Source organism: Anolis carolinensis, chromosome 5 (assembly GCF_035594765.1).
Source record: "Anolis carolinensis isolate JA03-04 chromosome 5, rAnoCar3.1.pri, whole genome shotgun sequence".
Taxonomy (NCBI): Eukaryota; Metazoa; Chordata; class Lepidosauria; order Squamata; family Dactyloidae; genus Anolis; species Anolis carolinensis.
In genome coordinates this window covers 168,700,621-168,718,215 of record NC_085845.1, presented here as the reverse complement: position 1 = coordinate 168,718,215, position 17,595 = coordinate 168,700,621, and the positions used below count along the sequence as shown (strand labels likewise).

Here is a 17,595-nt window from a genome sequence, read left to right as displayed (position 1 = left end):
AAAAAGTAAAAGCCTCTTCTCTGTTGCTTATGATAATGCTGCATAATAAGTGCATTTATTGGAGATAGAAAACACCCCACCTTTCCTAAAAATATAGCACATCTTTTTTCTTCTTGAAAATCCTGCTGTTTCACAGATTTTTTTTTTTATTCTGAGCAAATGTTTTTTCCTCCTATGGGACTAGTAATATGGGTCTAGAATGTTATCTACTCTGGGGATAATGCTAATGTATTGAATATACTAACTGGAAGAGTATTTTCTAGATGTCTCACACAAATTGATTTCGTTGCACATATGTAAACATGCACACATACATACACGCATGCTCCGGTGGAAATATCAAATAGAATTCCCAAATGAGGTGAGCTACAAATTCATGATTTGTGATTAAAATAATATTCTGACATCCAGTTGTCATGTCTCAAAAACACACCTTGGCAATGATATCAGCTCAGTCACAAGATAAGTTGATTTCTCTTGACTAGGAAGTGAAAAGCTTTCTTGTCTAGACATTTGTTTTTGATATTCATTCGCTCATTGATTCAATTTATATACTCATCTAAGTTGAACAAAAGTAAGCAACCCCCTTTGCCTAAATAGACTCTCACTGCAATCACTAATAGCACTAACTTAGACTGACTTACCTTGTACAAAAATCAGGGCCAGATCAAACACACTGTCAACCTTCTTCTGTAGCTTTGGCACAGATCCAAGTCATTATTAATGCACCTTTTGGGTGGGGGGGGGGGGTGAGTTGTCAGTAGATTAAAAACTGCATTTATTCATTCTGGCCATCCAGCATTGTAAGCGAAACATAGTGAAGGAAATAAATTTATGCACAAAGGAAAATGACACCCAGTAAGAACAAATAAAATACAATCTGCTATAGCTGTGTGTTTCACCATATTCTGGATGTCTCTGTAATTGTAGTGTACACTATATACACCTGTTTCTGACCTCCATGAGGGACATCTCGCAAAGTTCCATAAGATGGTTGCAGTTCATTGCTTGTTTTCCCTCTCGCAATATGAGCTCTGGACAGCATCATCTGCATTTGTTTTTGAGAGATCCATATGCCTTATAAAAAAGCCTTTTCCATCTGTCCACTTGTCAACTCAATTTGTTTTGTAACACCTCATGCTTGCCTGATCCAACATTCCTAGTTTCCTAGACATAAAATAAAGTCTAACCAACCAGTCAGAAATCTACAATAACGTTTTTTTTTGGCGTACGTGAGGCTGAGTGCCGAACTTTGATGCTGATTTGATGTCCGGGAGATATAATACTGTCATCTGAATTATGCCTTCCTATGCTGTGTTTGGGTGATAAGTTACTCCATGATGAGAACTTTAAAATGTTGTCTGTAAAGCTAACATGTTAGCATTAATCTCTTCCCGGCATATTTAGGATGAACCTTATTGTCTTTCTCTCTTCATCTCTTCCCTCAGCCTCTCAGTGCCTTTCAAGTTAGTTTTTTGAATGCAGTTGGAGATCTTCTTGACCTTATTCCTGCCTTATTCTCAGATAAAGCAGTGGCCATTGATAGCATATTACCAATAGGCATCCAGCGATACCAGGGGGATATGGGCCATTGCTCAGCTCTGATCAAGGTAAGAACAACAGCATTCCTGTTTCTATCTGTAGGACTAAAAGGAGTGATGTGATTTACTCCTAATTATTTTTCAGGATCTCAAAGAAATTTTTGCATTAATTCAGTTTTAATGGGCTTCATGAACGTTCAGCATTGATATATCAATCTCATGCACATTGGTTATAAAATACTTGCTTAATTTTTAATTGTTTATATGAAAACGGGATGGAATATATTCTGATATGGATAAAAATTTAATTGAAAATAAACAGGAAGGATTGATATTTCTTCTACTGATTGTGTTCAAACTACTAATAGGCTAAGATCAACAACTGAAAGTATTTGCTAAAAATTGGTAGATTCAGCTGTCAAATTTGATAGTTTGCATTTTGTTTCAAAAGATAAATGTAATTGGATAGATCAGATATGTTGTAATAAATAAAGCAATAGGTTTGGCTGCAGTGGATCAGATAGACCATTATCACTTTAGATAGAACATACATCATCATCATCATTATTTATATCCTGCTTTTTCTCTCCACACAGAGACTCAAAGCGGCTCACAATTAAAAGCATTACATTACAATTTAAAATATACAAATACATAAATATTAAAATAGTATTAAACATCATTAATATTAAAACAAATCAGGTTAAATCTATATAAGCATATAAAATCACAGCAGCTCCTGACATGATCTTAAAAACCTTCTTTAAATGCCTGGTTGAATAAAAAGGTTTTAGCCTGCCACCGAAAGGATAGCAGGGTGATTCTGGCTTCCCTGGGCAGGGAGTTCCAGAGTCATGCAGCAGCCACTGAGAAGGCCCTCTCTCTCGTTTCCCCCAACCAAGCTTGAGATGGATGGGGGACCAAGAGAAGAGCCTCTCCTGAAGATCTCAGGACCCAAGCAGGTTCCTACAAGGGGATGCGGTCAACCAGATAGCCTTTACCTGAACCGTCTAGAACTTTAAAAGTCATAACCAGCGTTCTAAATTGTGCCCAGAAACAGATTGGCAGTCAGTGGACCTGCTGCAACAAGGGGATTGTCCGCTCCCTGTAGCCAGCCCCAGTTAGCAACCTGGCTTCAGCTCTGTGGACCAGCTGAAGTTTCTGAGCACTCTTTAGAGGCAATCCCATGTAGAGTGTGTTACGGTAATCCATATGGGATGTAACTAAGGTGTATACCACAGTGGCCAAATCTGGCTTCCCAAAGAATGGGTGCAGTTGGTGTAGAAAGGCCCTCCTGGCCACCTGGGCCTCCAGGTTCAGTGCTGAATCCAGGAGGACCCCCAAACTGCAGACCTGGGTCTTCAGGGGGAGTATGACCCCTTCAATTGCAGGCTGGATCCCTATTCTCTGATCTGCATACCATCATTCTCTGTCTCTTTTCTAGGTTCTTCCCGGATATGAGAATGTCTACTTTGCTCATTCTAGCTGGTTCACATATGCAGCCACTTTGAGAATCTATAAGCACTGGGATTTCAAAATTGATGATCCACAAACAAGCTCAGGCCGTGCCTCATTTAGCAGTTATCCAGGTAACCCAAATATATGAAAGGAACACCATAAACTGGCATGTTTGAATCTTGCCTGTGTGGGTTGAGAAGAATGAGACAGCTGTTTGGTGTGGGGTGCAGTGGGGGGAGGGATGGAGGAAGAAGCAGAAGCCCAGCTTGTTTGGAGGAGGGAGGACTTTCCTTCTTTGCTTCCATGGACAGAAAGACAAAGCAGAAGCAAAACAGATAGACTTGGGTCTTCTTCTAGACTTTTGTGTCCAAGTATTATCTACTGGTTTTCACTCTTCCTGTCGGTTCTAGCCCTGATCCTGCATTTATACAGAGAAATTAATAGCACACCAAAAGCTTTTATGTGCTCTATATCCTTTTTGTTTTGGTCTTTTTAAAAATCCTTCTGTGGTCTTTTTATCTTTACATGTTCAGAAAATAAACGTTTCTACTGCAATATTAGCACCAGATATATCCTAATCTAAATTACAATGAAAACAAAAACAAACGGGGAGATTTGACAGGTTCCAGTTTCATAAAAAAAAATTCATTAAGAACTGTTGTACTGAGAGATCCCAACAAAAATGAAATTTAGACAAACTTAAATTCAAATATTTTCTAATCTGAATTTGTGGAAGTTTACAATGCCCCAAAATTTGGTAGACCACACAATCTGTTTGCAGATTTCTTCTGTGGAAGGGGTTGTACTTCTCCAGTTGTCTACACTGCCATATAAAATCCAGATTATATACTTTGATAAAATGGGTTACATGGCAGTGTAGGAGGGGCCTTAATCTTTAAGATTCTGCACCAATGCTGTTTTGAGTATCCTTGTGGACAGAAAAAGTGAGTTGTATTTAAACATAATAGTAACAACAATAATAATGCCTAGGAGTGCTCTGTCTTCCTTTTTGATGTAATGGTAGAATGAGCTATCTTCTCTTTAGTCCAGATAGTATGTGATTTTGGTAGCAGTGTAGTGATGCACAGTGTCACAATACAACACAAAGACTTGAGTCTGGTGCATGCTTATAGTAGCATACTTTTCCAAGGTATGCAGGCTTCAGTTGCAAAACATAGGAATGCATCCAAATACTTAATAATGAGGATAATTTAATTAATTTCTGTTCGTTTATTTAAATGGTTGTGCACCAATATTATACTTTCATGTAGCCATGTTTGAAGTTACACTGTTTGAAAAGAATATGTACTGAGAGCAGTTATTGGCTATTAAATATTTTGCCACATTTTTGCATTGTGTCAGATCTGTATATCTGACCATGGTTTCAAAAAATGAAATGAAACAAAAATAAAATAAAACAATGAAATCACATTTCCTGTTAAAAGTACTTTTTCTATGAAAGTACTGTTCAATTCAAACTTTTAATCTCTAGATTTAATTTGCATTCTTAATTAGTAACTGCTACATTGTCCTTTCAGTGCGTGGAAAACACTTTTCTCCCCAGAATTTTATAATCGGTTTATGCTGCTTTTATGAGTTCCTGTTTTTGTTTTTAATGTTGTTGTTTTTTTTTGTATTTATCTTATAATGTTTTATTTGTTTTTGTAAGATGTTTAAATCTTGTTACAAAATACAAAATATAAAACTGAGACTTAACTCCCGTTTTATTCCCAGTTAGGTAGATGGATTGAATCAGTTGAATACATGGTTTGTCATACTGTCAAGACTATTTCAAAAAAAGCAGACAATTGCTTTTGCTGACCTTCTTGTTTTTTATGGGGGACCAGCATCTCTGTATTTTAGGACACCTTTATTTAATCAAGGAACCATCTAAAACAAGAGTTTAAGTGCTTCAGACAAACAACAACACCTACAGCTTACTAGCAATACTGCAATTAAGCTCTAGAGCACACTTTCTAGGTTCCCATGGATTCAGTTTATCCTGGTTGGGATGAATTATTGGATGAGGTCTCAAGAGTGCCTCTTTAAGCATAATACTCATATTTGTTGTAGTCTGTAAGCACTTTAGCTATTCTCATGTTGGCTGATTACTTAAGGTCCAAATACAATCAGCCTCTGTATCCAGAGTTTCTGCATCAACAGATTCAACAAACCACAATTTGAAAACATTTGGAAAAACAAATCCAAAGCAGAAGCCTTAATTTTTGGTGTGTGCAGAGCACTACTTTGATCTGTAAGCATACACTGCTGTATATTCCTGCCATTTTACAGATCTTCAGGCTCTCTCCAGCACTCATTTGAGTTGTTAATCATTTTATATAAGAGCTTTCTTTTTACTGCACCACTGAATATAGTGGGACTTGTAGCTTCACAAATGTTGATATCCACTGGAAAATCTAATCAAACCATAGTGGATACTAAGGGCCTACTGTATGTGGGACAGTGGCAGGTTATGATTTCCAAATTAAATCTTCACAAAACAATAAGGGAGGAATGATTTGAAGTGCAGTGTGAGTTGAGGAGCTAGATCTCTGCTCTTTGTGGAATCTACTCTTATGTACATACAAAAGAACTTAAAGAGGTGGAAAATTCATTATATGCCCTCCCTCATTTTCATTACCTTTTAGTCATGTTTACTTTCTCATATTCATACGCTAGCTAGAATTACCTAATGTTGCCTAGATCTATACTTCCAAAGGGGTCCATGGGATATCTCCTTTTATCTTCCGTAATAATAACAGCAACATTCAGAGTTCTCTAGCACTCACCTTCAAAATTTTAGCAGCAGTGCCTTGTTTTTCTGTTCTTTTTGCACCCTTTTATTCCAGCCTCAGGAATCTTAGCATCAGTGCTTCAGAGAGCCCTCACTAGATTTCTGGCTGAACTGTGCTCTTTATTGCAACTTATAGGCTCCTTTTTCCTTCTTCAGAAATGTTACATTCTTTACTTCAAAAAGCTTGTTTTGCTTTCCCACCCTTTAAAAATCTCTTGAAGCTTAACGACAGGACTTCAACTTTTGCCTCTTTCCCAACCTTTTTACTCTGCTGTTGTAATTTTGATATGAGTGCTTCGCAAAGGCCTCTTCTGTTTTCTAGTGTTTGATTAAGAATTAATACATATATAATATTATATAAGAACTTCATGAAAGCCGATACATACCTGAAAAAAGTAAAGGGGCTGCAGAAGTGATCAAGAGAAGAAGAGGAAACAAGAGGGATGGGGCTACATCCACTCTTGGTGCTGGTATTTGTAGAATGTTTCCATTTATTTGTTGAAAGAATGTATTTGTGTACATCACATTTTAAGGGATTTATCTTAAATTGTTTGAGCTTTTATGGGGCCAGTCCTGTTTCTTTTGCTGCTGCTGAAATGCCCTCCACTGAAACATGAATTTTTTGGCTAGGTACTTGCTTTTTTCTATTCTGTTTTGTGCTTGTATTCTTTCCAGCACATATAATTTTCTTTCAGATCATGTGTTACCCTTTGGGAAGCGCTTGAAGTAATGATCACTTCTAATGAATAAGGCTGTGATGAATGAGGCTGCAAGTTGTGAGCATTCCCTGTAATATCTTTTGAGTGGTTAGATGACATGGATTCAGAAGAGGCAGTCAGAAGCATTCTTGTTAGCATTGATAGAATAATAGGACTTATTTTGGATGGAGAGTTGTTGATGATACACACACTCACACACTTAATTACTGATGAAGTAGACAAGTTTGATTACATCCAATTTTTATAAGCACATCCATGGTGCAGGGTAATTGGAGCTGACTGAGTAGAACTTAACAATAGCTGCTGATGCTAAATTTGACTTTCTGTTGCAGCATCTCCTTCACATTGTCCGCTGCCCCCAGCTTGTTTTGTGAAAGGTTATAAGCGTATGTCACATTTTATGGTCCTCTAGATGGTGGTCCGCTAGATCAGTGGTTCTCAACCTGTGGATCTCCAGATGTTTGGACCTTCAACTCCCAGAAATCCTAACAGCTTGTAAACTGGCTGGGATTTCTAGGAGTTGTAGGCCAAAACACCTGGGGACCCACAGGTTGAGAACCACTGCTCTAGTTAATGTTGGACCTCATCTCCCATTAGTCCTAGCTGGTATAGCCAATATTGAAGCATGAAACATATGCCAGTCAAACTGGTCCATATGTAGGATAGTTTGTTGAAAAAATGTGATTGTGAAGAACCATTTAAAGTGAATATCAAGAATGTCAATGTAAGATTTGTGTAAGATGAATGTTTAAATGTAATTTGTGCTGTGCCTGGGATTGCAAAGTGATTGCATCATCTGAAGTGTATGGACGTTGAAAGAGTTAATCAGTAATGAACTGTGATGACCCTGTGAGTGTCTGGAAGGAGGGAGGATCCAGATATAAGAGTTCCTTCCTTCCTCTTGCATCAGCTATTAGCTATCAGCTACCATCCACCAGTTATCAGCCATTGGTTGTTAGTTGTCTGTCTGCCTAGGCTGTATGTGCTGTATTTGCTGCTCTACACAGGAAAACTGTGTGCGTTGATTTTACTGACGTCTCCCAGTGTCCATTCTTCTACGCTCCCGAGCTTCCAAGCTCCAAAAGCTTCTTCACAACACTGACAAAGAAACTGCTTCTGAATGCTTCTAGACATGCTATTCAGTCATCAAGAGCAGAATAATTACCATTGTCAAATATCTCATACTTTGGAGTAGTGTATTTGAGCATTCAGATGAATTTGTGGAATTTCAGCCCATTGATTCTGTAATCTGTCTTCTGGAGTAATAGAGAACAATACTGCTCTATTCTCTGCTTGGCAGTTCATCAGATGTTTGAAAATTACTATCATATGCCCCCTTAACCATTTCTTCTTAAGGCTAAACATGCCTAGCTCCTATAACTTTTTCACAGGATTTTGTTGTCAGATCCTTTCTTTCTAGTGTTTTTTCTTTGAACGTACTCTAATTTGTCAAGATTATCCTTAAAATATAGTGTGCAGAATTGTACACAATAGTTATCTATGCATCTCAAGTTATTAGTTGGGAAGAAGGTACAGTGTGCCCTCACTTTTCGCGGGGGTTAGGTTCCAGGCCTGCCCACGAAAAGTGGAAAACCGCGATATAGCGGCACTCTATTTATTTCAATAAATATAGCCTCCCTCCCTCCCTCTTTTTCTCTTTAAATATACTGTTCTGTCTTCCTTGTTGTTCCTGAGGCAATGAGGTGCAGGCAGGGCCTACTGGCGCTGCCTGCAGGCGGCTGAGGAGGAAGCGCGGGCTGGGTCACGTGACTCAAACTGGGCCCTTTTGTGCCTGCAAAGGGAGGGCGGGCCGGATGGAAAAATCCGCGATACAGCGAATCCGCGGAACCCAAACCGAGGATTAGCGAGGGAGCACTGTATAAGCACCCCCCCCCCCCGTGTACTAATGACATATTTGTTTGCAAGTGTTTATTTCCTGGAAACCTGGTCAGTGGTTTAAGGAGAGTATCACCTTATGGATTACCGTTTTGAGTAGCACGGTTTTAAATAGAATTTGGCCAGAATGGACTAGAACTCTCTCTCTCTGCATTTATCTGTACATGTATGTGTTCTTTACATTTTTAGCATTCCTTTCTGCCCCTAGTGGGCAATCAAGGCAACAATCGGGAATAGAATTCAGATAAAACCAGTATAATTCAAATATAAAATTGTATTTAAAGTACTATGTAAAACACATCAATTAAAAAAACTTCATACATGATTTATCTGTTAATATAACCTAAGACGGCATTTCCTGTTTCAGCAGTTGCATCACACATGACAGCATGATTCTGCTCTCTTTTACAGAAAACTTCTGAAAGTACTTTCAGACATCTCCTCAAGAACAAAACACTACTCCAGATCCAGGCTATACACTAGCAAACTTCTCTGTGTTTATTCAGATTATGCATATGGCTATGGAGTACTAGCAAGCCCCTTTTTGTTACTGTGTTTGCTTACTGTAATGTCCCAGAAATATTGGTGATGATTGATTGACGATTCTTTAATGGGAGGTAATGTTCGGCAAAATTATGCAGTCTCTCTCTGACTAGGAGAATTATCAGGCTAGCTGAGCATTCCATTCCCTCCAACGAAAGGGAAGGGGCAGCTGTGTGGAAGGGGAGAGAGGGTCTGGGAATTAGAAGAAGTTTCGTTGCAATAAATTCTCTCTCTCTGGGTATTTTAAGAGAGTTAACTGATTTTCTACCAGAAGTTGACCATACTGTTTGTCTCTATCTATCTTCTCAATTTATTTGTAGTTTGCACTCTTCCAGAGAAAACCACAACCTAGTTGATGCACTGTTGAAAACTTCTTACTCAGAAGGCTATAACAATGTATTTCCCTTCCATAGGATGTTGCTTCAATCTTCTTGGGCTGAACCTGGGCTGAAAATGTATTAATCATTGGCTAACATACATTTTGGCACCTCAAATGTCAGGCCTGTTTCTGGGTATATTTGACCTGTTGGTTCTAAAATTGGCACCATTTTGTCCCTATCAGCTCTAATTTTTGAGATACAGAACATATGCCATATACCGGGCTTCATATGTTTGCCAACAGAAAGCCACCATAACCATATGTGAGAAACTAGAGCTGATGTGGTGCATCCAATGCAATTTTCTGAATCAGTGCCCCCCCCCCCCCAAAAAAAAAAACCTCCAGGAACATGTCTAAAAACCAAGGCACCAAAAAAAAACCCTTGGGTTGTGTAATAAATTATAATAAATTATATAGGATTGTAGCTGAGAAATTATTGTAACAGCTTCAGCTCTTACCCTAGACCTAAAATAAAATAGAGCTATAAATATTCTGAAGAATCTGCATATGGATAACAAATATTCTTTTATTCTGCATTCAGGTTTTTTGGTGTCTCTAGATGACTTTTATATACTTGGCAATGGCTTGATCATGTTGCAGACCACCAACAGTGTTTATAACCAAACTCTCCTGAGACAAATTGTACCTGAGAGCCTCTTTGCCTGGCAGAGAGTCCGCATTGCCAACATGATGGCAGATTCTGGAAAGGCCTGGGGAGACATCTTTAAAAAGGAAAATTCTGGTTAGTATATCCAAAAAGGAATCTCTTTCCATAGATGTTTCACTTCCCATCTTCCCCCACAAATGTAGTGAAAATGTAAATGTCTCCTCACTGTTTTCCCTTAGGTACCTATAATAACCAGTACATGGTCTTAGATACAAAGAAGATCAAATTGCAAAGGAGCCTTGATAATGGAACTCTCTATGTAATTGAACAGATTCCGAACCACGTGGAATATTCTGATCAGACAGATGTTCTCCGAAGAGGTAGAAACTTCCATAGGAATTCTGGGATGTAGTGGGAAATATAGTAATTTTTTTTGTTTATTAGAACATGTGGAATTAGAATTTTCTGTGAAACAGTTTTTCATCTTAGAATACTAAATTTGTTTTTGTGTGAAGAGAAAAGCAAGTTATAGCTGATGCACGAAACAGACTTAGACTTCTCCACAGTACTGCTGCTAATTACAGTAGTTACATATAATTAAATCATTGTTTAACAGCTGAGAAATATCTACATTACTAGTTCCATAGTTAAGTGGGTAATAACTTCATTCTCTTTTAAGTATAACTAACCTTGCAGTTACTTCTAAAACCATGAGGTTATTTGAAAATAAATAGAAGCCATTTATTAGATACATGTGCAAAAGTAATGGCAAATTACAATCTAGAAAAAAATATGGATGAACGGTTACAAAAGCATGCAACAAGAACTATATGTAATGTCTAAAATTAGAATAACTAAAAGCAAGAGAACTGACAAAGCTGTATTTGTAAAAAGTTATGTGTATGATGGAGGTGGGATTGGGGAGCATAGAGCTAGAAATAATCAGTGTAACAGTGCAATTGTATCATGTTAATTTTTTTTAATTTTAACATAAAAATAGAAAATATATATTTTTTAAAAGGAAACCAATTATTAAGTTATGGTCCCACTAATTGATGTAGGAGGTATATAGCATGGCTCCTGTATTACTTGGCTGTATAGGAAATTAAAAAGTGGGCAGGAGAAGCCTTCCCCCCCCCCCCCCCAGACCAGAAACTCATACCATTCATATAAAAATAAACCCTAAAAATAATTATTTTAGTTAGATCTGAGAAAGTAGAGACTTACTTTTGAAAAGTATAACTGTAATTGCAGGGGGGGTTTACTTGGAACTATAACTGTAATTTAGTATAACTTTAAAAAAATAACTGTCCAAGCTCTACGTTGACATAGGATTGCTTAGGACTTTACCCTGTCAAAGTGAAACTTGGTTTTATGGCTGTTGATTTCCAACAGCACTTAGCTTTTGTCCCTATCAAGCTAAGTGCTGTCAACTGTAAGTAATTCTCTAAACAGGGAGGAATTCTTTTCACTTTCGCTAGCGGAGTTCAAATCTTTTAAGAAGAGCATTCAAGCTTTGCGCAAAATTTCTGGCTAATCTACTCAGTGATATTGATTCCTCTTACAGGATACTGGCCATCCTACAATGTCCCTTTCTATGAAAATATTTATAACATGAGTGGATATGTTGAATATGTTAAAAAATACGGATTGGACTATTCTTATGAAATGGCTCCCAGGGCAAAAATCTTCCGACGGGACCAAGGAAAAGTTGTGGACATTGAGACCATGAAATACATCATGAGATACAACAGTATGTGATTTTTTTTAAAACTGCCTTTTAAGACATATTCCCTCTGTTTTTCAATGGTAAGGGATTCTTCCTTTACCAAGACCTGTGCCTCCTAATCTTTATACACCAATACAGGCAGTCCCCAAGTTACAAACATCCAACTTACAAATGACTCAAAGTTATGAACGGGGCTGAGACAACAGGAAATGAGGTAAATCTAATCCTAAGAAGGGAAATTCACTCATGAAAGAGTTATCATAGGTAAAAGGTGTCTTCACTGAAGCTTTACCAACAGTTCTTGTTTCCACAGCAAGCCATTTTTTTCCAAAATCCAATTATCACAGGGGCAGAAAGTGAGATGAAATCTTCTGAACAGGGGCACAGACAGCAAAATAAACACCACAGAGGTTTAAGCCTTCCCTATGCTATCCAAAGCGCTCTCTCTCTCTATATATATATGTGTGTGTGTGTGTGTGTGTGTGTGTTTGGATTTACACTTTAAAACGTACCTGTTCCACCTTACTTACAATTTCAACCTAAGAACAAACCTACAGAACCTATCTAGTTCACAACTTGGGGGCTCCCTGTATTTCAGAATTAACCAGGGCTGAGTGGGATGGATAAACATCCAATTAAAATTAGCCCTCCTCACCTAAGAGCTTCTCAAATCTTTGATTGAAAGGTATGTGTGATTGTGCTTCCCACTCCAGAGGGGGAGAAAAACCTTTGTACAACTTCTCTAAATCTTATAAATGTCAAAATACACCCCAGTAAGATTCAAGCTGAACTGTTCTTCAATTCCTGTCTAGAAATATCTATTCAGTCAGGAGTGCTTGCATTCTGAACAGCTGAGATTGCCCTGTATAATGTCCCTCATGTGGTGTACATAATATCTGTCTTGGAATACAATCCCAAGCAGTTGTCTTTAAAGTGAATGTATGATTCATCTCGCCTTCCTCCTGATGGATCTTTCATCACTCTGATCAGTACAAGCTTATATTCCTTCTTCCCAGTGAAGTTCACTTGCTGCCCTTGGGCTGAACTCTCACTTTCTCACTTTTTTTTTTAGCCAACTTTAATAGAGTTATGAGAATTAAAGGCAGCAAGCAGGAAAAAAATCCCCTGTGCTCTTTTTAAAAAGGCAAAATTAATATGTAAAAAGGGACTGGATTATTGCTGTACATTGATGCAATCCTGCATGACTGCGTTAATGTAGTAGTTCAGCACACCAAACTACATTATGCTACACCATTTATCACTCTTAGGACCTACCATAGATCTGCTGAAGCCTCCCTCCCCATTCAGTGCCTGGTGAAGAATGGAGGTAGGGGTAAAGAAGAGTCTGACTGTGTTTCCATAGCCAGACATGAGGGGATTACATCATCCACTGAGGTCTTCTGGAGGTCTCAGCAATTGATATAATTCTTTGGCGACTGGCTATGGGGTTAATGTTTGCCTGCCAATACCACTGATCAGATACTAGATGTACTCCTCTTCTGCCCCTTTTATTCCCTAGACTACAAGAAGGAGCCCTATGCAAGAAACAACCCTTGCAATACCATTTGCTGTCGAGCAGATTTGAACCTCAAGACTCCAGTTCCAGCTGGTTGTTATGACACTAAGGTAAGGAATCCTTAGTGGCTAACTAGTGATGCCTAAGAAAAAAACCCTGAAAATCTGCCTGGATTCTTATGCAGTTGTGATTATTCATGCATTTAATTACACATGCCCTCAGCTTAACAGAATCTCAGTGACCTTCACAAACTCTTGCTTTTTTTATCACCCCAGAAATGGGTAAGGGATTTTTAGAGACAACTTCCAGCACAGAAGTCATGGATATACTGTATTTATTCAAATCTGAGACGCACTCCCCCCATATAAAAATCTCCCAAAATGGGGTACATCTTAAAATCATGTTTGCAAGACAACATTGTATGTTTTCCCACTCTCACTGGGCCTCCAGTCAGCACATTCTGCAATGCAACCCTCTACCAGGCTACCACAGAAGCTCCAGGCCCCACTTTTTCCTCTGCTCCATCATGGTTGTTGATCGCCTTTGGTGGTTGCCAAAAGAAACAGAGTTGGCAGGCATCTCCAGGAAGAACTTCGGCTCTTCTCAGCAGAGAACATCCCTTGGCTCTTCTTCACCCTTGTTGTGGCCAGACCTTGCTTGTCTGGGAAAGGGGAAGCTTGCCACCACTTTTGTTTCTAAGAAATTCTAAAAGATATTATAAGGAATTATTTTTTTCTTAGAATTAATGCTTGCAGTCTTACAATCAACAAAGTCTTAGAATCAAAGAAATAAATCAGACAAAACAAAACCCCAAACTGAACTAAAAGTCTTTGAGACATGGTACAGCAGTTGGCAGGTTAAGTAGTTACGTAGAAGTGCTGGAGCTTCGGGCCACAAACTGCTAGAGAGTGCTTAGTTTAACTCTCACTCTGGAGAGAAGATTTGGGCCAATATTCCAAAGAACAAATGTTCATAGTGTTTTTATATAATTCAGATAATTTCTGCTGCCACCACCAGTCTCTTGGTGAGTCTGATTGTGCTCGTACAGAGAAAATACAGTCTCTGGGCTGTAAATTGCTCTTAAATCCCTCACTGTATCCTTTAAACATACAAATTTACCTGGAGGAGGGGAGTAAAGACCACATCCACATGACTCAAACAGCTCAATGCTGCATCAAAATGCAGTGGCTTCTCAATTTGTACACCTTGCTATCTCTAGAACAAAATTTGATTTAAACACAGTAACTAGGAGTAGATTTCTGGGCTTTCTGATTCTTAATAAAAAGACGCAATGACATGGCCTGTTTGAGAAACACCCAAGTTTGTTGCTTTGTAAAGGTGTCTTCTCCTGTGCTTCCTTCCAGGTAGCAGACATCAATATGGCTATGAAGTTTACATCCTATGCCATCAATGGTCCACCTGTGGAGGAAGGTCTGCCCATCTTCACCTGGAGCCGTTTCAACCAGACAAAACATCAGGGCTTACCAGACTCATATAATTTTGATTTCATCACTATGAAGCCAGTATTGTGAAACTACAATCAGAAACTGAATTGAATGTGTGTTTGTGTGGGTGGGAGGGAAGGAGGGAGGGAGATTTTCTCATTATGCTTTTACTGCTTACCAAATAAAGTGTAACCCAAGATCCCACCTTTGGTGCCTTAACTGGTGTTATGTAGGCTGGGAGTAGGTGGAGATACAATGAAGTAACTTCACAAGAAAGCACAGCAGAAATTAGAAAATGGAATACAGATTGGCAGTAAAACAATCCACTTTCTGTTGTGCTCTTTAATCCTCTGTGCAACAGGGAAGGTAACTTGCCATCCGTGGTGAAGTGTTTTATAGACTGAGGAGAAAATCTTTACTACTATAAAGTTTGTATTGGAATACCTTTAACTCCCTTAAGGGAATTGAATTATTTCCTACAACCAATTTTATATGTATGCAGTTGCTATAGGCTCCTAAGTTCCCTGTGAGACTCTTTTTGCATATAGTGCACTGGTGCAGTGCTTCTTTTTCAGATGGTGCCTCAACATTACTGGCATCAATACTTTGGTTTCAGTTCACTATCTTGAAACTTGAAGTTCTTGAATGCTTTAAAAGATAAGTAATCCACCGGCTGTAAGAAGCTTTCTTTGCATATATCACAGAAAGCAAGCAAACTTTTCATCTATATTAAAAGTAGATCAAAGCAAGTCTTGATATGTGGAGGGGAGTATTTCCAACTCTTGCTACACAGTGAGTGAAAAAACCAAAATTGGGGAAAAATCACTTTAAAATTCAAAGGTGAACAACTGATGAGAATCTAAGCTTGAAATGGAGAGTCTGGTTGGCATTTGACTGTAAAAATAGTGTGCATTAGAGTGGTTTTTCTCTGTTTCTGAAATGGATGATCCCAAACTTGTTCACTGCAAGGAAAGACAATATCCCTAGATATTCTCTCTCAATCTCTTGCTAGATCTATGTCTATTGCAGCAAAAACACCTAGGATTGTTTTGACATCTGAATGGTTAACCATTTTATGTGATATAAACCTTTTTAACCACAGCCCACTTAATCAATACTTTAAGTGGAGTGTTTTTTTGAAAGATCCTTGAACAAATGCTTGGGCAGGTGGAGGAAATTACGTTGCAGCTGCAACATAACTGGGGAAAGGTTCGTTCATTCTGTGTCATAACAACAGCTGGTTGTAAACTGGTTTTTAATTGCATACATTGTTACATGGAATATATAGCTTATTACTTAGGTGTGTTTTTATATTACAGGTGACTGGTTTGCAGCATTTGGATTACCCTGTGACAAAAACTGCATAGTTTTAAAATTGTATCTTTCGCAATATTTCTTCAGTGTTAACTTACCAAATCCTAGAGCCCCTTCAAACTGTATTCATAAACATAACTGTCTAGAGTCTGGGTTTGCATAGAGCAGTGGTTCTCAACCTGTGGGTCCCCAGGTGTTTTGGCCTACAACTCCCAGAAACCCCAGCCAGTTTACTAGCTGTTAGGATTTCTGGGAGTTGAAGGCCAAAACATCTGGGGACCCTCAGGTTGAGAACCACTGGCATAGAGCAACATCTTGTGGAGAAACAGCGCTGAAAATACTGTCTTAACCAATGGGCAAAACAAATTTAAGTTAGCATAAACTGTCATCTTTGGCAAGAGTGTTAAAACGTAACTCTGTAGTCCAGTCCAAAACATTTGGAGGAATACATGTCAACATATTTCATGTAAAGTTATATACATTTAAGTCCCCTGGCTGTGATGCTGTATGTATCTACGTAGAAGCAAGGCTGGTTAGAACATGGACAGAGCCGTGGTGGGCCAGGGCTCTGTTTTCATAGTAACCAAGATGATGCGATATGTACAGGACTATATTATTATTATTATTATTATTATTATTATTATTATTATTATTATTATTATTATTATTATTATTACAATATTTATATCCCACTCTTCTCACCCAACGGGACTCAGGGCAGCTTACAATAAAACACATATATAAAAATTGTACAATGCACTAGTAATTCAGAGCCTCACTTAGCAAGATAAAAATACATTCACTATAGCCACATTCCTTTAAGTGTGAAGCATCACTTTTCCTTTCTAGTTGCTTATTAAAATGGTAGATAACAGCATTTTGTTAGGACCAACTGAAACATGGTTCGCTCCTGAGGAAGCTTTTGAATTCTTGAATTCATGCTTGATCAGGCATGGGCAAGCTTCAGTCCTCCAGGTGTTTTGGACTTCAACTCCCACAATTCCTAACAGCATAGTGTGGCTGTTAGGAATTGTGGGAGTTGAAACCCAAAACACCTGGAGGACTGAAGCTTGCTGATGCCTGTGCTAGATAAAACATGCTGAAGCCCTAGCTTTATTATTGTTGCAGAGGTTGGTATTCTCTTACACTTACCCCATTGACTCATTGGAGCCCCCGGTGGAGTAGTGGGTTAAAGCCTTGTGACTTGAAGGTTGGGCTGCTGATCTGCAAGCTGCCAGGTTCGAATCCCACCCAGGGAGAGCGTGGATGAGCTACCTCTATCAGCTCCAGCTCCATGCGGGGACATGAGAGGAGCCTCCCACAAGGATGGTAAAAAATCAAAAATATCCGGGCATCCCCTGGGCAACATCCTTGCAGACGGCCAATTCTCTCACTCCAGAAGCGACTTGCAGTTTCTCAAGTCGCTCCTGACACGAAAAACAAACCCATTGACCAGAGTTCTTCATGGTCCACTGCTACATTGCAATACTGCAATCCCCTTCCACTGTCAAGTCTGTTGCTGGTAGGTTGCAAAGCGTTTCCCTAGCCAGATGAAAACTGATGGCATTATTGTCCACTGAGAGTTCTGGAGGACCTCCGTGGATCTTAGTGGTCTCCATCTGGCAATGGCAGTATATAGCCATATATTCTTCTA

The 17,595-nt window shown here is 38.7% G+C and overlaps 1 protein-coding gene across 2 annotated transcripts in view; it reads left to right on the top strand.

Annotated features, from left to right (window-relative positions):
• Positions 1 to 15,912, top strand: part of plbd1 (phospholipase B domain containing 1) — a 43,522-nt gene extending 27,610 nt beyond the window's left edge. For both annotated transcript variants that reach the window (XM_062982875.1, XM_008122563.3), the window contains exons 5-11: positions 1,449 to 1,610; positions 2,986 to 3,130; positions 9,872 to 10,072; positions 10,177 to 10,317; positions 11,505 to 11,690; positions 13,186 to 13,292; positions 14,547 to 15,912. In XM_062982875.1, the coding sequence (XP_062838945.1) occupies positions 1,449 to 1,610; positions 2,986 to 3,130; positions 9,872 to 10,072; positions 10,177 to 10,317; positions 11,505 to 11,690; positions 13,186 to 13,292; positions 14,547 to 14,714 (1,110 nt within the window). In that variant the 3' untranslated portion in view covers positions 14,715 to 15,912. The remainder of the gene's footprint in view (positions 1 to 1,448; positions 1,611 to 2,985; positions 3,131 to 9,871; positions 10,073 to 10,176; positions 10,318 to 11,504; positions 11,691 to 13,185; positions 13,293 to 14,546) is intronic.
• The last annotated feature ends 1,683 nt before the right edge of the window (positions 15,913 to 17,595 follow it).